At 45.8% G+C, this 23,168-nt stretch overlaps 1 protein-coding gene across 5 annotated transcripts in view; it reads right to left on the bottom strand.

Moving 5' to 3' along the window:
* The window catches only part of LOC143815261 (flotillin-2-like), a 113,144-nt gene that overhangs the window by 7,734 nt on the left and 82,242 nt on the right, over positions 1 to 23,168 (bottom strand). For all 5 annotated transcript variants that reach the window (XM_077294328.1, XM_077294323.1, XM_077294327.1 and 2 more), the window contains 4 exons: positions 3,740 to 3,863; positions 2,609 to 2,727; positions 2,237 to 2,350; positions 2,018 to 2,137 (listed from right to left, as the gene is read on the bottom strand). In XM_077294328.1, coding sequence (XP_077150443.1) covers positions 2,018 to 2,137; positions 2,237 to 2,350; positions 2,609 to 2,727; positions 3,740 to 3,863 — 477 coding nt within the window. The remainder of the gene's footprint in view (positions 1 to 2,017; positions 2,138 to 2,236; positions 2,351 to 2,608; positions 2,728 to 3,739; positions 3,864 to 23,168) is intronic.

Below are 23,168 nucleotides of genomic sequence, written 5' to 3'. Positions count from 1 at the left end.
TGTTCACAAGTTATGGCAGACCAGTGGAATACTAATATAGCAATACACTATACACTGCTCAGAAAAATAAAGGCTGTGACAACACAACACAAAAGATTGTTACAACACAATGCAACACCAAGTCACTCACACTTCTGTGTAATTAACCTGTCCAGTTAGGAAGCAACACTGATTGTGAATCAATTTCTCCTGCTGTTGTGCAAATGGAACAGACAACAGGTAGAAATGATAGGCAATTAGCAAGACAACCCTTATAAAGGAGTTGTTCTGGAGGGGGTGACCACAGACCATTTCTCTGTTCTCATCCTTTTTGGCTGTTGCTTTGGTCACTTTTGCATTTTTTCATTGCTCTCACCTCTAAAGGTACACTACAGTAGCATGAGGCGTTGTCTATAACCCACAGAAGTTGCTCAGGTAGTGCAGCTCATCCAGGATGGCACATCATTGTGAGCTATGGCAAGAAGAGTAGCTCCGTCTGTCAGCACAGTATCCAGAACATGGAGCAGATACTAGGAGACAGGCCACTACACCAGTAGATGTACAGGGTGCCATAAGAGGGCAATAACCAGTAGCAGGACCGCTACCACCTCATTTATGCAAGGAGGGACAGGAGGAGCAGTGCCAGAGCCCTGCAAAATGACCTCCAGCAGGTCACTAACATCCATGTGTCTGCTCAAAATGTTAGAAACATTCTCCAGAGGGTGGTATGAGGGCCAGTCTCCAGAGGGTGGTATCAGGGCCAGTCTCCAGAGGGTGGTATGAGGGCCAGTCTCCAGAGGGTGGTATCAGGGCCAGTCTCCAGAGGGTGAAATTAAGGCCTGTCTCCAGAGGGTGGTATGAGGGCCAGTCTCCAGAGGGTGGTAGGAGGGCCAGTCTCCAGAGGGTGAAATGAAGGCCTGTCTCCAGAGGGTGGTATGAGGGCCAGTCTCCAGAGGGTGGTATGAGGGCCACAAGTAGGTTTTGTGCTTACAGCCCAACACTGTGCAGGGCGATTGGCATTTGCAGAGAACAAAGAGCAGCTTCACACTCAGCATGTGAAATAGACATGATAGTCTGGAGATGACGTGGAGAACTTTCTGCTGCCTGCAATATCCTCCAGCATTACCGATTTGCCAGTGGGTGAGTTATAGTGTGGGGAGGCATTTTTTTGGAGGGAGGCACAGCCCTCCATGTGCTTACCAGAGGTACCCTGACTGCTATTAAAGGGAATCTGTCACCCCTCAAATGGCTGGTGAGGTAAGCTCACCGGCATCAGGGGCTTATCTACAGCATTCTGTAATGCTGTAGATAAGCCCCCGATGTTACCTGAAAGAGGAGAAAAAGACGTTAGATTATACTCACCCAGGGGCGGTCCCGGTGCGGTCTGGTCAAATGGTTGTCTCCGGTCCGCTCCGGCACCTCCCATCTTCATTCCATGACATCCTCTTCAGGTCTTTACGCCGCGGCTCCGGCGCAGGCGTACTTTGTCTGCCCTGTTCAGGGCAGAGCAAAGTACTGCAGTGCGCAGGCGCCGGACCTCTCTGACCTTTCCGGCGCCTGCGCCTGCTTCTTTTTATGCGGATTATTGATTTATGAAATAAAACTCACAGTTACTCTTTAGGGGGTTAAGCTTTTGAAGGAATATTCTCAGTAAATTGAATACTGTGGAGGGCTGCGGCATGAAACTAAATCACTCTTTCTTGGTATTGCTGATTGACCACAGAAGTTCAAATTCTCCTGCCCTGTGCAACTTCATTTCAATAAGACAATTTTACATGTTTTTTTTTTTTTGAAGAGGACTGTTTTCACACATCATTCTTATATAAATGCTTTTTACACATATGACATTGCTGAGTGTAAATGGGGCCTCTGCGTTATTCAAGCTAAAGCAAACTCCCTGCCATCGTCTCCAATATGTAAGAACACCAAGCGTCTTCTGTCTCATCCTGCTCCGTGCCCAGAACGGTTTACTCCTCCATAGGACACTTCGCTTTGCTCATTCTCAGCAGAATATACCAGCTCACGCTCCCCGTCTTACCTTGGTGTTGACTTCCTGGCTGAAGGCCGCCTTCTGTAGTTCATAAGCCCTTCTGGAATATTGCACTCTCCTACCACACAGACATACGACATCAAACATCTCTTTCTTGCACACGGCTTCCTGTCAAAGGAAATGAAACAACAAATTAAATTATGCCGCAGGATGTAAAAGCTACATATAGTATTCTAAGCACTTCAAATCCTCTGGTGGATTACATACCCTAATGCCTGCATCGCGCTCCGCTTCTGCAACGCCAATGTCTGCATCCCTCTGAACAGCAGCTATCCGAGTCCTACCCAGGGAGCTTAAATACCCAACCTTGTCCTGAACATCCTGCAGGACAAAATGTGAATTGTTGGAATTACATGGGCAACATTCATTGCAAAGATGACAAAGGTCAGAATCTCTGCAGGCGACGCGCCTTCTTCAGTGTCATTTATGGTAATACTGAATCATAAGCAAATAAGGTGAATGCACTTATGATTTTCATGGGCAATAAAAAAAAAGGGAAATAAACCAAAAGTGCCTGGAGGGTGACTAATTTGTAAATGCAATTTAATGATTTTCCTAACAGTTTTCTTAAACTCTCACCTTGATGGTAAAGCTTATGATTTCAATACCCATGCGGCCGACATCAGGGGCTGCGACTTCTCGAACCAGCTTTGCAAATCGTTCCCTGTCCCGATAAATCTGCTCCACCGTTAGTGTACCTGGAGGAAAAGATGCCCATTATAGACGGACTGTAGTACATGATGGATGCCACAAGGAACAGAACACGGAGGTCCCAAGATTATATGCTGTGCCTCAGGGGACCGGACATACAATGACGCCCTCCGCAGGTTACAGGGGTCAATAACACTTTAGGACAAGTATCCATTTTACATCAGACGGTTTAACAATCATTAAAAAAATATATATATATAATTGTCTACTACTTCCTTAAAGAGATATTCCCAACTCACATTTATGGCACCTGTTACACAGGGTAGAACATAAACGTGTTGTACGGTAAATGTAGGTGTGGGTGACTCCCATAATGTAGATTAACTGGCCACCTGTGAAGTCATTCTCCATCTGGATGTGATGGCCAACAACAAATTCACCTGAGTGAGGCGAGATGTGGGGTAGGGGAACCCAGTTCCTAAAAGGAATCTGGCAGCAGGTGTTTGCTATGTAATCTGAGAGCAGCATGATGTAGGGGCAGAGAGCCTGATTCCAGAGATGTCACTTACTGGAATGCTTTGTGCAGTTTTTAAATTATTATTTTTTGCTGTAAATATAGCAGTGATTGGAATGCTGATCTGTGTATAACTCCTTCCACACGCCTGATTGGCAGTTTTCTGTGCACATTGCTAGCAAGCTGCCAATCAGTGGTGGGGGCGGGGCTGCACAAGTAAAGCTGGGCTGCATGGCATAAGACACTTAGTCCTCTACTGATAATATCTTGCTGATAAAACTCTGATTGCATTGAAACTACAGCAAGCTGTTGAGCAAGTGACACATTGCTGGAATCAGGCTCTCTGACCCTACTTCATGCTGCTCTCAGATTAAATAGAAAAAAACGTGCTGACAGATTCCCTTTATAGTGGTTGTAGTTCCTATTAGTTGGATGCGCACCTTTCACTCATTTATCCACAATGGATGATTTGGGAACACCCTTTTAATGTTAGGTGATTGCAGTAAACTACAAAAGACAAGAGAAAAAAAAAAGCATTTATTTACCGAGAATTGATCGCAAGTGGCCCTCTAAGGTTTGCAGGATAACATTTTTAATCTGATGGACATTTTTTCCAAGAAACTGCTCACTGGCCATAGCTAGAAGTTCACGCTCAGTCATGATTTTCACCTAAAAAGAATATATATTTTTTTTATATAAATTACATAAAAACAGATATGAGAATTAAAACAGCATAAGATTAGACAACAAACTAATAAACATGATATGAAATAATAAAACACATGTACAAGAATACATCAATATGTGCTCAGCGTATGCTTTTTGAAACTTTCTGAGGGGCGATATACACACATTGCATTGATGTTTCGGCTACGGGGTGATGTTACCCTGGTCTTTGACCCCTGATGAACCCTCAACAAACTAGAGGGGGAAACATGTTGGGTTCCCTTTTCATCTTGTGCTGATAAGTATTGCCTTTTCTCTACAATTTATGCTTGACTTTTGGCCATTTGCAACATGTCCATGCTTTGAAATTTATGTGTGAGGTAAAGGATACTAGCCTCCTTTAATCAGGATCTATGGTGTATTCCTGAATTGTTGCAATATATAGATATTTCTGGGAGTTTTATATGTGCTCAATATTAATTATACCAGTGGACTTTATTTTATCCTTCTGTAGACGTTTTTGTAAGTAAACGGGTATTTATCCCGTCGTTTGCAGCATATGAGCATTTTTGATAACGAGATAAGTATATCTAAGCTGCATTTTCAATTTTTCTACTCCGAGATAGGCCCTGATTTCGGGGCACTTCGAGATAAGTTTACAGCACTGGAGCACTTTGCTTTGGTAAGACAATTAGGTCTCCCTGTATGGGCATTGTTTTTTCGGACTTATATGTATGTGTGTGTTTTTTCTGTGTATCCTGTGTTTGTGTACCTAGGGTAGTCTAGGGCTTTTTTAGGGCTATCAATGTTGAGCGGGGGTCCCATATCATCAACAACTAAGGTGTCAACCTCTGCAGTCAGGAAGGGACTGATCAGGGCCCATTAGGGTCAGAGTAGCTTTTTTGCCCCCGCCCTCCCCAAATATATCTATTTTGATACTTGTTCTATATTTTGTGACTGACCCCCTGGTATTTATGTAAGCTCTATTCATGATGTTTTAATTATTAAATTAAAAGGTATTTTTAAGGGTTGTTTTCTCTTTTTTTCCTGAGGGGCGATATACCCATAGAGACAAAATATATACAATCGATCTTATCTGCAGCAATCAAAATATTGAAGGTTTCTATTTAAAAGCCTAAAAAACAAAACATAACCCATTTTAGAAAATACATAACACTTGAACACAACTCCACATTGCAGAAAAATGTCAAGTTGCCATATATTCTCCACATACAGTAGGTTGCCCATCTGCAGGATCTGGTGGCCACATCTGAACGTTTATAGATGGCCATCGTTGCCTCAAGGTTTGAGTTGTTTCCCTGTGCTGGTTGCATGGCAGAGATTTTTGGGCAATTAGGCTATATTACAGAATTGCTTCTTATACAGGACAACACAGTGAGGTTCTGCATAAATGACGCGCCTCCATTTTAATTTTTGGAGGCATTATCAATCCACACAATAGGCAATAACCTTCTGACCAATGCGTTGTCCCTGCGGTCAGACCCCCACTGAGACGATTCTGGATTCTGAAATGGCCCAATGGACTAAAGTGGTGGCTGTGCATGCAAGCATTGCTCCATTCATTGTCTATGGGACTGCGGGAGAGATCTCAGCATGGTCCTACACCATCTCAGCCAGTGGCATAAACAATATATGGTGGTGTACAAGCACGGCCTACGCTCCATTCCACTGGGGAATTTCAAAGCTCCATTTTCAGATGGGTGGTGGTCTGAACACTGGACCCCACACTGATCACAAGTTATTCCCTAGCCTGTTAATTGTCGATAGCTTTCAATGATGGAACTTGTCAGCACTTGTCCTGACTAGCTTCTTCTCTACAACACTACCAGTCAAAGAAACTTTTGGGAATGTCCAGGAGGATGGCTTGCTGGACAATGATGTTGCTACTGTAATAAAATGTATACTATGTATGCTTTTATTCTTGCGATGTTCTTCTCTTTAAATGTATGCCAGCTTTGTACTAGCGATAATCATTTAAATGGAACCTGTCACCATGATAACGCCATCCAATCTTCAGGCTCCATGTTATAGAGACGGGGGAGCTGAGCAGATTGATATATTATTGAGAGAAAAGATTCAGTATAACCTGTGATTTAATCATTTACACCTCTGCTCTTTCTGGGATTTTCAGTCCAGTGGGCGGGCCTATAAGTGACTAACAGCTTTCCACATATAAGAGTGCATAGATAGATGGCTGTCAGTCACTGATAGGCCCGCCCACTGGACTGTAAAGCCCAGAAAGAGCAGTGGATTAAATTATTAAAACACAGGTTATACTGAATCTTTTCTGACAACTATGTATCAATCTGCTTGGCTCCCCCGGCTCTATAACAATTAGACGCCATTTTCATGCAGACAGGTTCCCTTTAAAGGACGTAGCTGTTATGTGTACACTGGTAATATCAATGATTTGTTACAAAACTACCAAAACATTTTTTTTTAACCCCTTCATGACCCAGTCTATTTTGACCTTAATGACCTGGCCGTTTTTTTGCAATTCTGACCAGTGTCACTTTATGAGGTAATAACTCAATGCTTCAACGGATCCTAGCGATTCTGAGAATGTTTTTTCGTGACATATTGGGCTTCATGTTAGTGGTAAATTTAGGTCTATAATTTCTGCGTTTATTTGTGAAAAAAACGGAAATTTGGCAAAAATTTTGAAAATTTCTCAATTTTCACATTTTGAATTTTTATTCTGTTAAACTAGAGAGTTATGTGACACAAAATAGTTAATAAATAACATTTCCCACATGTCTACTTTACATCAGCACAATTTTGGAAACAAAATTTTTTTTTGCTAGGAAGTTATAAGGGTTAAAATTTGACCAGTGATTTCTCATTTTTACAACAAAATTTACAAAACCATTTTTTTTAGGGACCACCTCACATTTGAATTCAGTTTGAGGGTTCTATATGCTGAAAATACCCAAAAGTGACACCATTCTAAAAACTGCACCCCTCAAGGTGCTCAAAACCACATTCAAGAAGTTTATTAACCCTTCAGGTGTTTCACAGAAGCAGAAGCAACATGGAAGGAAAAAATGAACATTTAACTTTTTAGTCACAAAAATGATCTTTTAGCAACAATTGTTTTATTTTCCCAAGGGTAAAAGGAGAAACTGGACCACGGACGTTGTTGTCCAATTTGTCCTGAGTACGCTGATACCTCATATGTGGGGGTAAACCACTGTTTGGGCACACGGCAGGGCTTGGAAGGGAAGGAGCGCCATTTGACTTTTTGAATGAAAAATTGGCTCCAATCTTTAGCGGACACCATGTCGCGTTTGGAGAGCCCCCTTGTGCCTAAACATTGGAGCTCCCCCACAATTGACCCCATTTTGGAAACTAGACGCCCCAAGGAACCTATCTAGATGCATAGTGAGCACTTTAAACCCCTAGGTGCTTCACAAATTGATCCGTAAAAATGAAAAAGTACTTTTTTTTCACAAAAAAATTCTTTTAGCCTCAATTTTTTCATTTTTACATGGGCAACAGGATAAAATGAATCCTAAAATTTGTTGGGCAATTTCTCCTGAGTACAACGATACCTCACATGTGGGGGTAAACCACTGTTTGGGCACATGGTAAGGCTCGGAAGGGAAGGAGCGCCATTTGACTTTTTGAATGAAAAATTATCTCCATCGTTAGCAGACACCATGTCGCGTTTGGAGAGCTCCTGTGTGCCTAAACATTGGAGCTCCCCCACAAGTGACCCCATTTTGGAAACTAGACCCCCTAAGGAACTTATCTAGATGCATAGTGAGCACTTTAAACCCTCAGGTGCTTCACAAATTGATCCGTAAAAATGAAAAAGTCCTTTTTTTCACAAAAAATTTATTTTAGCCTCAATTTTTTCATTTTCACATGGGCAACAGGATAAAATGGATCCTAAAATTTGTTGGACAATTTCTCCTGAGTACGCCGATACCTCATATGTTTGGGTAAACCACTGTTTGGGCGCACGGCAAGGCTCGGAAGGGAAGGCGCGCCATTTGACTTTTTGAATGGAAAATTAGCTCCAATCGTTAGCGGACACCATGTCGCATTTGGAGAGCCCCTGTGTGCCTAAACATTGGAGCTCCCCCACAAGTGACACCATTTTGGAAACTAGACCCCCCAAGGAACTTATCTAGATGCATAGTGAGCACTTTAAACCCCCAGGTGTTTCACAGTAGTTTATAATGCAGAGCCGTGAAAATAAAAGATAATTTTTCTTTCCTCAAAAATAAATTTTTAACCCAGAATTTTTTATTTTCCCAAGGTTAACATTAGAAATTTGACCCCAAGAGTTATTGTCCAGTTTCTCCTGAGTACGCTAATACCCCATATGTGGGGGTAAACCACTGTTTGGGCACATGCCAGGGCTCGGAAGTGAAGTAGTGACGTTTTGAAATGCAGACTTTGATGGAATGCTCTGCGGGCGTCACGTTGCGTTTGCAGAGCCCCTGATGTGCCTAAACAGTAGAAACCCCCCACAAGTGACCCCATTTTGGAAACTAGATCCCCAAAGGAACTTATCTAGATGTGTGGTGAGCACTTTGAACCCCCAAGTGCTTCACATAAGTTTATAAAGCAGAGCCGGGAAAATAAAAAAAATCATTTTTCTTTCCTCAAAAATAATTTTTTAGCCCATAATTTTTTATTCTCCCAAGGGTTACAGGAGAAATTGGACCCCAAAAGTTGTTGTCCAGTTTCTCCTGAGTACGCTGGTACCCCATATGTGATGGTAAACCACTGTTTGGGCACACGTCGGGGCTCGGAAGGGAGAGAGCACCATTTGACTTTTTCAACGCAAGATTGGCTGGAATCAATCGTGGCGCCATGTTGCGTTTGGAGACCCCCTGATGTGCCTAAACAGTGGAAACCTCTCAATTATAACTCCAACACTAACCCCAACACACCCCTAACCCTAATCTCAACCCTAAACTCAACCCTAACCCCAACACACCCCTATCCCTAGTCTTAACTCTAATTCCATCCCTAACTCTAATTCCAACCCTAAGGCTATGTGCCCACGTTGCGGATTTGTGTGCAGATTTTTCCGCACCGTTTTTGAAAAATCTGCAGGTAAAACGCACTGCGCTTTACCTGCGGATTTACCGCGGATTTCCAGTGTTTTTTGTGTGGATTTCACCTGCGGATTCCTATTATGGAGCAGGTGTAAAATGCTGGGGAATCCACACAAAGAATTGACATGCTGCGGAAAATACAACGCAGCGTTTCCGCGCTGTATTTTCAGCACCATGGGCACAGCGGATTTGGTTTTCCATAGGTTTACGTGGTACTGTAAACGTGATGAAAAACTGCTATGAATCCGCAGCGACCAATCCGCTGCGGGTCCACAGCCAAATCCGCACCGTGTGCACATAGCCTAATTCTAACCCTAATTCCAACTATAGCCCTAATTCTAACCCTAACCCCAATTGTAACCCTAACCCTAATTGCAACCCTAATTCTAACCCTAATTCTAACCCTAGCCCTAAGTGCAACCCTAGCCCTAATTCTAACCCTAGCCCTAAGTGCAACCCTAGCCCTAAGTGCAACCCTAGCCCTAAGTGCAACCCTAACCCTAAGTGCAACCCTAGCCCTAAGTTCAAACCCTAGCCCTAAGTGCAACCCTAAGTGCAACCCTAACCCTAAGTGCAACCCTAACCCTACCCCTAATCCTAATGGAAAAACAAAAATAAATATATTTTCTGTATTTTATTATTGTCCCTACCTATTGGGGTGATAAGGGGGGGTTTATTTACTTTTTTTTATTTTGATCGCTGTGATAGGTTCTAAATGAACCGGCTGGCAGATTCGGTGGGCGCACTACGCATGCGCCCGCCATTTTCAAAGATGGCGGCGTCCATGCGAGAAGACCGAGGACACCGGGAGGGACACCGGGACTAGTTAAGTAAGGGGGGGTGCGATCGGACAGTGGGGGGGCGGAGGGGAGAGGAAGGCGCTTAAGACAGGACAGAGGGGTACGGAACACTGATGGCGGCTGCAGATCGCCGCCATCAGTCGTGGGGGGGCCAGATCGGTGTCTCCAGCCATGGCCGATGTTATTGCAGCATCGGCCATGGCTGGATTGTAATATTTCACCAATTTTCATAGATGAAATATTACAGATTGCTGATTGGCTGTTTCACTTTCAACAGCCAATCAGAGCGAAGCCACCCCCCCTGGGCTGAAGTACCACTCCCCCTGTCCCTGCATGTCGGGTGAAATTGGAGTTAACCCTTTCACCAGGCCTGCAGAGACGCGATCCGACCATGACGCATATGCTGCGTCACAGGTTGGATTGGCACAGGTTTTCATGACGCATACGCTGCGTCAAAGGTCGGGAAGGGGTTAAAAAGGGTTGCCTGGCACGTCGCTTTGCCGCCCTAAGAGGTGAGTGGCACTGATGAGGTTGTGTCTCCACATTTCAATGGCATCTTTCATGTGTCCTGGCAGGTATGTGTAACATGTAAGGTTAATGTAATATTTTATTACACACCAGTCTTTCGGCAACATCAAGAAATGTGGTTCGTGGAATTATGGAATCTGCCTTTATCACTGATCACAATTTTCTCGGGTTGATTCTCCATGTTGGCGTCTCTTTACATAATGCTGTGACAATGTCAGGCTTCATAAAGAAGGATTGTTAACCAACTGCCATCCTTCATACAGTGGAAGCGGTTTCCCTACTATAATTTATCCAATGACAGTCTGTGGGAAAAAACCTATGGTGTGATCAAAAATTCCCAGGCTCAAGTTCATATGAGGACATCCAGCAGAGAGCGCATCACCGCGACTCAAGGTAACTACAGTACATTCCCCTGCTTTCCATTCATTCCCCGGGGTTTTACATCCATGAGCACAACTGCATTAGCAGAGCTCCTGGGTGTAAAATGATGTAACCCCTTCAGATGGATTTACATCGTGAGACCTGCCAGAACGACGGAAGGTATGGGATATTGTTGATTTTTTATTTTTCCTTTTTTACAGAACGAGGGTCTTCAGGTGGATTAAGAGAATAATAAAATATTACAACACCCTGTGTCTTGATTTCATTAAAGTACTTTGTAATAATGTGTGTTTTTTATTAACCATTTCGTACTATTGGATTAATAATGGATAGGTGTCATAATTGATGCCTCTCCATTATTAATCTGGCTTAATGTCACCTTACAATAGCAAGGTGATATTAACTGTTATGGACCTGGTGGTTAGGAGCACCCGGAATGACCTGATGGTTAAACTGTAGAACAGGACAAGCTCTGGGAAGTGGGAGCTCTGCTGACCACAAACCCTAATCCTATCACACACACTAGAAATAGCCGTGGAGCGTACCTAACTCTGCCTAGACGCCTCTTCACAGCCTAAGAGCTAACTACCCCTAAAGATAGGAAATTAAGCCTGACCTTGCCTCAGAGAAATTCCCCAAAGGAAAAGGCAGCCCCCCACAAATATTGACTGTGAGTTAAGATGGAAGTCACAAACACAGGAATGAAACAGGTTTTAGCAAAGGAGGCCAGACTTACTAAACAGACAGAGAATAGAAAAGGTATTATTGCGGTCAGCACAAAAAACTACAAAATACCACGCAGAGTGTGCAAAAAGACCCCACTCTGCATCCCAGAGCTTCCAGCTAGCAAAGCAATATCATGATAGCAAGCTGGACAAGAAAACAATGAACAACAAAATAACTAGCAGGGACTTAGCTTCTGCTGGAGTAGACAGGTCATCAGCAAGATCCAGGAGAGATCTGAACCAGTACTAAGACATTGACAGCTGGCATGGAGTAACGATCTGAGTGGAGTTAAATAGAGAATCCAGCCTAGCCCTAAACGAGGGCAGCTGGGGAAGGAATCTCAGAACCAGCAGCTCCACTCACAGCCACCAGAGGGAGTCCACGGACAGAACTCGCCGAAGTACCATTCATGACCACAGGAGGGAGTTCGAGAACGGAATTCACAACAATTAACCTTTCATTACCCCATATCCCACCGCTACACTGGAGTGGGAAGAGAGTGGCCAAGTGCCAGAATAGGCGCATCTTCCAGATGTGCCTTTTCTGGGGTGGCTGGGGGCAGATGTTTGTAGCCAGGGGGGGCCAATAACCATGGACCCTCTCTAGGCTATTAATATCTGCCCTGAGTCACTGGCTTTACCACTCTGGCGGAGAAAATTGCGCGGGAGCCCACGCCAATTTTTTCCGCGATTTAACCCTTTAATTTAATAGCTAGATCGCCCAAATTTTGCACATACACACTACTGACATTAAAAGCGTGGAATATGCAAAAAAAAGGGATATGAGATGGTTTACTGCAGTGATTTTCAACCAGTGTTCTGCGGCACACTAGTGTGCCGCGACACATGATCGGGTGTGCCGCGGGGAAAGTTCCCCAAACTATGCTTTAACCCTTTCTACCCTTTCAATTTGCGCTGCCTGGCACAAGCATCTCAGTCAGTGCAGGGCCAGGCACATAGGGGTTAAGGACACAGCCAGCGTGACATTGTGGGCGGAGAGTTCTCCTGCTCTACTCTCCTGGCTGCTGCAGTGCTGAACTTATCAGGCACAGGCAGATTCCCTGAGCTCCTACCGGCACCTGAGTGAGTGCCATGCTATCGTATGTTCTGACAGTCTACTCTGGGTGACCTGGGGCGGCCATGGGCTGGGCGGCTGCAGCTGACATATATATATATATATATATATATATATATATATATATACTACAGCAGCCGCCCAGCCCAGGCCCCCAGCACAGCCTGTATAGATACAGTGTATATAATATATATACAGGACAGGTGCTGGGGGCCTGGGCTGGGTGGCTGTTGAAGTATATACACTGCACAGTACCTCTCCTCTGTATATATACACCACACAGTACCTCTCCTCCTGTATATATACACTGCACAGCACCTCTCCTCTGTATATATACACAGCACAGTACCTCTCCCCTGTATATATACACCACACAGTACCACTCCTCCTGTATATATACACCGCACAGTACCACCACTCCTGTATATATACACTGCACAGTACCTCTCCTCCTGTATATATACACTGCACAGCACCTCTCCCCTGTATATATACACAGCACAGTACCTCTCCTCCTGTATATATACACTGCACAGCACCTCTCCCCTGTATATATACACTGCACAGTACCACTCCAAGGAGTTCCCCATTCTGGCCAACAAAGCTATTTTGACATTGCTCCCATTTTCGACCACATATCTATGTGAGCTGGGCTTCTCAAGCTTGACTGCGTTAAAAACGAAAAACAGGGAGAGACTGAGAACTGTTGAGGAAGAGCTTCGTGTGTGTCTTTCCACCATTCCTGCCAGGATATCCCTTTTGTGTTTATCGAAACAGGCCCAGGTTTCACACTGAGTGAGTATAAATACATTTAGAATCTATATTGTTAACTATATGTAGAATATGTACTGGTTTAGTGTCATTTTGTGCCATTTTGGTTGGTGGTGTGCCCCGGGATTTTTTAAGTATAAAAAGTGTGCCGCGGCTCAAAAAAGGTTGAAAATCACTGGTTTACTGTATGTAAACCATGTCTCATATCCTGTCGGGTTTGGGAAGGAGATAGCAAAAGCCGGCAAATGAATTAGCGGCTTTTATGATATCTAGCGCTGTATGAAATATAAATATATATATATGTCCTGTATATATGGACCTGTCGAAGTGCCGTAGGCACGAAACAGCTGTCGTCCCTTCATTTTCCACATCCCTCCCTGCCAACTTGCTGTATGTCCTAATAAAGTGGTGACTTTTTTCTACTTTGGTAAGTGCGCTCCATTCCTTTACATTTTTTCTACCTTTGGATTATATATATATATATGTGTCTCACTGATATATATATATATATATATATATATATATATATATACCTATTCTATGTGTAGACATTTATTCTACCTATTCTATTCTATAAGGAAAAAAAAAAAGTGACAAAACCAGCTCACCTACTAGGCATTTGTTGTGGGGAAGCCCGGATAACGTGCAGTCTTCACGTAAGGCAGTGGAACAAATAGAGGAGAAAATCCAACTTCCAAAAATATCAAAATTTATTGAAGATAAAATCCAAGATCCAAAAACATGGTTCACAGGAGAAGATATGGCAGCATGCTACATGTTTCGAACAATAAGTTCTTTTTCAAGCTTTGAAAAAGAACTTATTGTTCGAAACATGTAGCATGCTGCCATATCTTCTCCTGTGAACCATGTTTTTGGATCTTGGATTTTATCTTCAATAAATTTTGATATTTTTGGAAGCTGGATTTTCTCCTCTATTCTATTCTGTCAGTGTGATTTTACTGTACACCGCACTGAATTGCCGGCTTTTCTAGAGAACACCGCTGTGTATTTCTCGCAAGTCACACGCATGGTCCATGTGTAATTTGTAATTTTCTCTCCCTCATAGACTTTCATTGACGATTTGTTTGCGCAAAACGGTGACAAACGCAGCATGCTGCGATTTTCTACGTCCGTCCAAGACCGTCTAATACGGATCAGTAAAATACGGCAGATAGGAGCTGGGCCATAGAGAATCATTGTACCGTATGCAATCCGTATTTTCTGCACCTCTCGTACATCCGTAATACTCGCTAGTGTGAGGCCGGCCTAAGACGGTCTGGTCCGGGTATGTGCCGTATAGAAGTTTTAGCAAAGTAGGGAAAGCTCAGGAAGCAAGTAAAGACGGATATGTTATCAATGATGTGCTAACTGTGGATATATTGTCTGAAGTTTTCAGTAAAGCAACCGTTCAAGATACCATGGACTGTGTCTCAGTTACTGGGAGTCACCTCGGAGAGGGGCCATCGCCGCTTGGGAAGTGCCCAGGGGGACCCGAACCTGGAGATGCAGGTACGCCGAATAGTGGATTGTATTTTTCTGTGAGGGAAGGCCTGGACACTGATGCTTTAGTGTCTCTCGTCACTACTATAGTCCTGGCCGACCCTTACACACGCACTGTGAAATTTGGTGGAGGATCGGTGATGATCTGGGGATGCCTCAGCAAGGCTGGAATTGGGCAGGATAATCATTGCGAAGGACGTATGAATCAACCCGCATGTAAGGTTACCCATGAAAAACAGTTGACTCATGCTCAGGCAATGTTCCCCAACTCTGAGGACTGTTTTATCCAGCAGGACAATGCGCCATGCCACACAGCTAGGTCAATCAAGGTGTGGATGAGAGACCACCACATCAAATCCATGTCATGGCCAGCCCAATCTCCAGACCTGAACCCCATTGAAAACCTCTGGAATGTAATCAAAAGGAAGATGGATAGTCACAAGCCATCAAACAAAGAACTGCTTAAATTTTTGCACCAGGAGTGGCATAAGGTCACCCAAAAGCAATGTGAAAGACTGGTGGAAAGCATGCCAAGACGCATGAAAGCCGTGATTAATAATCACGGTTATTCCACAAAATATTGATTTCTGAACTCTTCCTGAGTTAAAACATTAGTATTGTTGTTTCAAAATGATTATGAACTTGTTTTCTTTGCATTATGTGAGGTCTTCAAGAACTGCATTTGTTTTGTTATTCTGAGCCATTTCTCATTTTCAGAAAATAAATACAAAATTAATTGCTTGGAAATTTGGAGACATGTTTTCAGTAGTCTATAGAATAAAATAACAAATTACATTTACTCAAAAATATACCTATAAAGAGAAAAATCAGACAAACTGAACATTTTTCAGTGGTCTCAATCTTTGCCAGATCTGTATATGTGTGTGTGTGCGTGCGTATCTATATATATAATTGTCTAAAGGGGTACTTCCGTCTTTCTGTCGGCAACTTCCGTCACGGATATTCATTCGCTGATTGGGCTCGCCAGCTGCCTGTCATGGCTGCCGCGACCAATCAGCGACGGGCACAGTCCGATTAGTCCCTCCCTACTCCCCTGCAGTCAGTGCCCGGCGCCCGCTCCATACTCCCTGCAGTCACGGCTCACACAGGGTTAATGCCAGTGGTAACGGACCGCGTTGTCGCGGGTAACTCACTCCATTACCGCTGCTATTAACCCTGTGTGACCACGTTTTTACTATTGAGGCTGCCTATGCAGCCTCAATAGTAAAAACATCTAATGTTAAAAATAATTTTAAAAAAATAACAAATCATTATATACTCACCTTCCGCCGCCTTTCCGACGCTCCGGTGACCAGTCCATGCAAGCGGCAGGTTCTGGTGCTAAGGTTGGTGGGCGACAAGGACCTGCCATGACATGTCATGTGACCGCGACGTCATCACAGGCCCTGCGCGAGAAGGACCTGCCATGACGTCACAGTCATGTGACCGCGAAGTCATCGCAGGCCCTGCGCGCCTGCGCGAGAAGGACCTGCCGTGACGTAACGGTCATGTGACCGCGACGTCATCACACCCTCGGACCGGAAGCTGCCGCCTGAACCGAAGACAGGCGACAGAACTACAAGGGGCCAATCGGAAGGTGAGTATATGTTTATTTTTTATTTTTTAAACCTGTGACATACGTGGCTGGGCAATATACTACGTGGCTGGGCAATATACTACGTGGCTCTGCTGCATACTATGTCGCTGTGCAATATACTACGTGGCTCTGTGCTGTATACTACGTCACTGGGCAATATACTACGTGGCTCTGTGCTGTATACTACATAACTGGGCAATATACTACGTGGCTCTGTGCTGTATACTACGTAACTGGGCAATATACTACGTCACTGGGCAATATACTACGTGACTGGGCAATATACTACATGGACATGCATATTCTAGAATACTCGATGCGTTAGAATCAGGCCACCATCTAGTATATATATATATATATATATATATATATATATATATATATATATATATATATATATATATATATATATATATATATATATACACACACACACACATATATATATATTGTGAAGCGGTGACCGGTGTCATGTGAGGGTTGCTATGTGCCCCGTGGATGTGCTCAGAAGCTTATAAGATCCGCTGGAGTGCCCTGTCTCACAGCAAGTTGCCTATGAGTCACAAGGCAGAATAAATGTGAGTGTGAGCTTGGTCAAGTTATTTGACCAAGGAATTGTTCAGGAAAACCAGGCACAGTATGTACTTTTATATTTGAAACGGACTGCAGGAAGGTAGTGGGGCCGATTTGTTTCCTCCAGCCCAGACCTTATAAGTGGCCCATGGCCACAGAGTCTGGAGGAAAGAAAAAAAAAAAAACCCTGCAAGGGGGTTTTGGGTGTGTCAGTTTTGGTCTTGCAAGCAGACAGAGCAGTTGGTCTGCGGAGCACTCCCTGTGTGAGGCAACACAGGGTCAAGGAAAGGCCGTACTGGGCCCCTGGCCCTCAAGGGAGGCCAGCATGATGGGGTCACGAGGAATGGCAGAGCCTCAGGGTGAGCAAGGGCAAGTCGGGGTTAAATAGTTTGCTTGGGCTGTGTACTTTTGAATTTGGACAGGGGGGGGCGGGGTTTGGATGAGTCAGAGAGGAGCAAGTAGGGGGAGCTTACTGAGGGGGTGATTTGGATAAGAAACTGACAATTTCACCTCAGCAACTGCCACGCTCACCTTCTGGTCCGGCGGTGGCTGGAATCAATCCCCAGTAATGGATGTGGAGGCCTTATTGCAGAGACTGCGCGAACAGGCCGGCACACAGGGCACCGAATGGCTGCAGCAGTCCATCAGCAGCCTTCTGGACGGAGCGGTGACGGGACCAGCCCAGGTACCTGCAGAGGGACGCTGGCCACGGAGATCCAGGCCTCCGGCGCGCTTGAGCCCCGACGTCACCCCCGGCCCGGTGCCGTATCAGGAGCCCCTCTAGGGACCCTCCGGCAGGAGACGCGAGCGGCGGTGCAGCAGCGGCCCGCGGCAGAGCCGGGAGGAATCCGTCAGCATGGCGGGGCCTGCAGCAGGGGGAAGTGTCGGCCTCCTCCTCGGCGCGTGTGACTCACCAGGTGTCGGGACCAGGAGCGGCGGGCTGCGCCAGGTCAGGTGAGCCTGCTCGGCGCAGAGGAGCGGGTGCTTCCAGGAGACGGGAGCCTTATTCCCAGGCCTCTCGGCGTGTGGCATCTAACGGGCGGCGTTCTGCCGGCCCTGTCAGCAGCGCTCTGCCTGGGACGGGGCAGGGAGCTGGAGGGCTGACTTCCTCTAGCCAGCGCAGGCCGGGGCTCAGTCCATCCATGGGGTCTGGCCATGTCACAGCTGCAGAGAGGAGCACTTCCCAGCACGGGCAGCGTTACGCTGGCTCAGGCATCTTCACAGCGGCGGCGTCAGCAGCAAGGGACCCTGCACCTTCGGATGGGGTGTCACAGAACGGCAGTCGGCCGTCTGACTTACCCGGGGACCAACGGATGGAGAGCTCAGGAGAGGAGCACGTACGTCTGGCTTCAGGATCTTCGGCTGCCGGGTCCACAGCGCTCGGGCAGCTAGGTGAGAACAATCCTTTTCTTTCATGTACCCCTGTGTTAGCTCCCTCTGTCAGTGTTAGTAGGGATGTATTTATGGGGGGAGTCGGGGGGGGGGGGTTAGGGCTTATCATGCACGGGCTTAGAGATCTGGCGGCGTTATGGGGATCGGGGGGTTCAAACCTGGGGTCTTCTCCTTCTGCGGCATGGCTTGGGAATCCAGGGGAAGTTTCGGGTTTGAGGGGTTCTCTGGGGGGGTTCACTGATATGAGTTCTAGGAGTATGTCCTCAGATAACGTGGGGAATGATGCTGCGGCGACGAGTGCCGCTGTACCTTCCATTAGCGTGTCTGTTGCCAGTCAGGCAGGGGAAGCGGAAAAAGATACCTCAGTGCGTTTGGATGACGCGGCCCGTGGGGAGGTATACGTTTGTTTTCGAGGGACCGTTCGGGGCACACTTAAAAAGTGAAACTAGGGATAAAATTTGGAAAGGGGAATACGTGGAAATAGTCTCCTTATTACCACTAGAGCGTTTTCCATTGGACAGGCTGCGCAAAGATGATTTAACAAAAGAGGAGGAAGAAAAGAGGCGTTATAGGCTGATTCCTAGGACGTTTTCTAATTGGTTACAGGCATTCGCCATTTTGGCGAGTGTGATTGGTGAGAGGTCCCCCGAGAACTGCTCGGGGCTTTTTTGTTACATGGATGCGATTGGGGAAGCTTATCGGACTTACGGGGGCCAAGGTTGGCTCAGATACCATGAGCAATTCCGGCAACGGTAGGCCATTAGGCCCAGTATTTGGTGGGATCACAAAGATATAGCTTTGTGGATGAAGGTTATGGTCCCGTCACGCTTCGGGTCAGGCAGCCAGTCGTTTCTTGGAAGCGCTGGGGGTTCAGGGCAGTCGGGACACTCAGCGGCAATGCAGAGAGGACTGTGCTTTGCATTCAATGAAGGGTCATGTAAATTTGGGGGAAAATGCAAATTCAAGCATGAATGTGCAACTTGCGGGGGACCGCACGGGTCATCCAAATGTTTTAAGAGTGGAAGACAGAGAAGCGGAGACGGTTCTGAAAAAAGGAATGACGCCAGTTCGTCTGGACGTGATGGTGCTATTTCTAAATAGGTACCCTGATTCACCAGCTGCAGTTTTGTTAGAAGAAGGTTTTCGGGATGGTTTCCGTATTACATTCGTGGATGCGGAACATAAATTTTCCACAAAAAATTTTAAATCGGCTTTGCAATTTCCTGACGTGGTTGCTAAAAAGCTGGAAAGCGAAGTTAAATTGGGTAGGATGGCCGGCCCTTTTCCAGTGGCGCCTATACGTAATCTGAGGGTTTCCCCGTTGGGCGTGGTACCAAAAAAGGAACCCAATAAATTCAGATTGATTCATCATCTGTCCTTTCCGAAAGGGTCCTCAGTAAATGACGGAATTGACCCTCAGTTATGTTCGGTGATTTACACTTCATTTGATGCAGGTATGGATTGGGTGCGGGTATATGGGTTGGCGCACTGTTGGCGAAAACGGATATCGAAGCGGCTTTCAGGCTACTACCGGTTCACCCGGAGAGTATGCATCTCCTGGGTTACTATTGGGATGGAGGTTTTTACGTTGATGGCTGTCTCCCCATGGATTGTTCCCTTTCCTGCGCGTACTTTGAAACTTTTAGCACCTTTTTGGAGTGGGTGATGAAAGACGTGTCGGGCTTGAAATCCTGCATTCACTATCTGGATGACTTCCTGTTTATAGGCCTGGCTCAAAGTACCGATTGCTCGGTGCTATTGCACACTGTGGAGAGAGTGTGCAAGATTTTCAGGGTTCCTTTAGCTCCGGACAAAACTGTGGGTCCAGTCACTGCTCTGAGTTTTCTAGGTATAGAAATCAATACCTTAGAAATGGTGTGCAGGCTGCCTGGGGATAAGGTCAGCGCTCTGAGCTAAGAGGTGTCTAGGGCATGTAGTGCTAAAAAACTGAAGCTGAGGGAGGTACAATCTTTGCTTGGCAAATTGAACTTCGCTTGCCGTATTATGCTGATGGGAAGGGCATTCTGCCGCAGGTTGTCTTTGGCGACCAGGGGCGTTCGATCTCCGGTTCATTTTATCAGACTAACGAAGGAGTAGTATGGGCAAATTTTTGGGAGAATTACAACGGAAAGTCTATCTGGATAAAACCGGTTGTGAATTCAGATGATTTGGGTTTCATCATTGCCATGGTGGATGATCGTGGTTTTGGTTTTTTTTTCAAGGCAGTTGGTTGTTGGCTGAATGGCCTGGTTTCTGGCGGGAGCAGGGTTGGCTACAAAATTGGGTTCTTCCTCATTTGTTCCCTATCATTGTTGCATTGTCTTATGGGGTAACAGTGTGCGAGACAGGAAGATTCGTTTTCCATGTGGGTCCGATGCGGTTGCCGTGGCGATAAATTCACTGTCGGCTGATTCACCGGCGGTAGTAAAAATTTTGCAGCGTTTGGTGTTTTTGGGCTTATCTTTGAATTTGTGGATTGTGGCGGAGGTCAGGTCGATGGCTTCTAACCCTGTCTCTGTTGCTCTTTCTCACTTGCAGGGAGATCGTTTTCGAGGAGTCAACAGGCCGGGAGTGCCCAGCGGAGTTATGGAAGCTTCCTGGCGGGCAGTAGATTATCTGTTTCAGAATTCTTTATCGGCTAGGTCTTGGAGTCAGTATCAGCAGGCATGGGGTGTTTGGGAAGAGTGGGGTGTTTCTTTAGGGGCGGGACTACAGGATGAGAGCACTTTATTGTTGTTGATCGGGCATTTTAAAGAGTCGGGTTGGTCCGTGTCTAGACTGAACAAGTTGTTGGCGGGCATTGCATTTGGTTTCAAGGCTCGGGGCCTTAAGGATGTCACAAAGTCTTTTTTGGTAGTTCAGACGTTAAAGGGATGGAGAAAATGTTGGGCGGTGAGCGATAAAAGACGCCCGGTATCATACGAGGTATTGTTAATTTTGGGCAATCAGTTAGCTTCGGTCTGTTCATCGCAATGGGAAATAATTCTTTTTAAGGCGGCCTTCGCATTAGCGTTCTTTGGAGCCTTTCAGTTAGGGGAGTTGGTCAGACCCTCTAAAAGAACCAAAGGGGGTTTGTTGAGGGAAGACGTGGACGTGAATAATAATAGGGTAGTTATTCGGCTTCAATTTCCTAAGATAGACAGTCAAGGTAAAGGCTGTAAAGTGGTGTTATTTAAGGTGGCCGGTTCCCCGTTATGCCCGGTCCTGTGTGTCAATGCTTTCATGGGGATGGGCGGAGGATTGTCCAACCCCCTTTTGGTCCATGAGGACAGTTCCTTTTTATCTCGATTTCAGTTCATAGCGGTTTTTAAGAAATGTTTGATCGCAGGGGGAATTTCACCGGGGGATTACAGTGGGCACTCATTTAGGATCGGCGCAGCGACGGAAGCTGCCAGGAGGGGCCTGGGCGAGGAGGTGGTAAGAAAGATCGGTCGGTGGGAGTCGAGGAGATTCATTTCCAATATCCGCCCGAACTTGGTCTAATGGTTTAATAGTTGAGTTGTTTTTTTCTTATTGTTGTGTTATCTATTTCAGGCCACGAGCACTGGCTGGTGTGGATCATGGGCCACTCTTTCGTTTTTTTGGCGGCTTTGCGGGCAGCAATTCGGCCGGAGGGGTGGCAACTGGGGGTTCTCAAGAGAGACAGCGATTCTGCGGTGGATCGGGAAACGCGGAATGATATGGAGCCAGCTTTTGCCGGAGTTCCACCAGTTTGTTCGTTTGGATCGAGCTCTGGATGTGGTAGTAATTCATTTGGGCGGCAATGACTTGGGCAAAAGGCCCTGTAGGGAATTGATAAAGGACAAAGTTCGACATTTTGAGACTTTGGGCGGCGTTTCCGAAGTTGTTAGTTGTCTGGTCGGATATTATCCCGAGGAAGGTGTGGCGAGGTGCTCGCTCAATTGAGGGGATAAATAAGGCCAGAATAAAAGTAAATAGGGGGGTATCCCAGTTCATGGCGCGGAATGGGGCATTGGTAGTGCGTCATGTAAATTTGGAATCCGGAAAGGGCGAATATTGGAGGGCAGATGGCGTGCAATTAAATGCAATCGGGGTTGACATGTGGTGTCTCGCTGTTCAGGAAGGAATTGAGATGGGTTTGAAGGTTTGGAGGGAAACAAATGTTTGAAGTGTCAAAACATTTATGTTGGTGGCGGGGGAGGGAGGTCCTCGAAGTTGGTGGAAAGAGGGGAATGGCGGATTCTAAGGGGGGGGACCTCTAGTGGTCCTGGACTCCCCCGGAGTGGATTGCGAGTGGATGTGGTAGATCAGCCCGTGGAGGGGCTGATTAAAGGATTAGGTAATTGGTTGGTTTGGCCGGGTTGGTCACTATCTGCCTCCGAGCTGGTGCTTAGCGGCTGGAGGCAAGACTAAGCCTGGAGGCCAAGGTACACAATTTGAATTTCTGCAAGGTTATTTTTGAGGCTTCGAGGACTACCACTCCCTGGGGGGATATTGTTTACATGTTGTGTTTATGTTTAATAAAAGGCTGCTGTGGCCATTTAATCCAAATCTGGTGTAATGTCGTTATTCAGGAGGGGTTCTTATGATAAGACAATTTACGAGAGATACGATTCAGTAAGTAATTAAGGTTAGGCATTTAAGTCAGTAAAGGCGGTCATGAGTCACGTGTACCCCTTACGTCAAGCGGAGCCAAAGGGTCTAGCACCCCTGCGTACACGGCAGTGTGGACACTCACAGCAACCGATCCCGGACTGTCTTTTGTTTTCCCGGCTGCGATCTGGAGGAGCACTGTGAGTTTTTGAACATTAAACACGTTTTGTTTTGAACTTGCTTGGGTCACTGCCTCATCACTGCACTACAATATATACACACACACACATATATACATTATACAGTTAGGTCCATATAT

Source organism: Ranitomeya variabilis, chromosome 3 (assembly GCF_051348905.1).
Source record: "Ranitomeya variabilis isolate aRanVar5 chromosome 3, aRanVar5.hap1, whole genome shotgun sequence".
Taxonomy (NCBI): Eukaryota; Metazoa; Chordata; class Amphibia; order Anura; family Dendrobatidae; genus Ranitomeya; species Ranitomeya variabilis.
The sequence above is the reverse complement of the archived record's forward strand: the minus strand, read 5'-3'. Positions and strand labels throughout refer to the sequence as shown.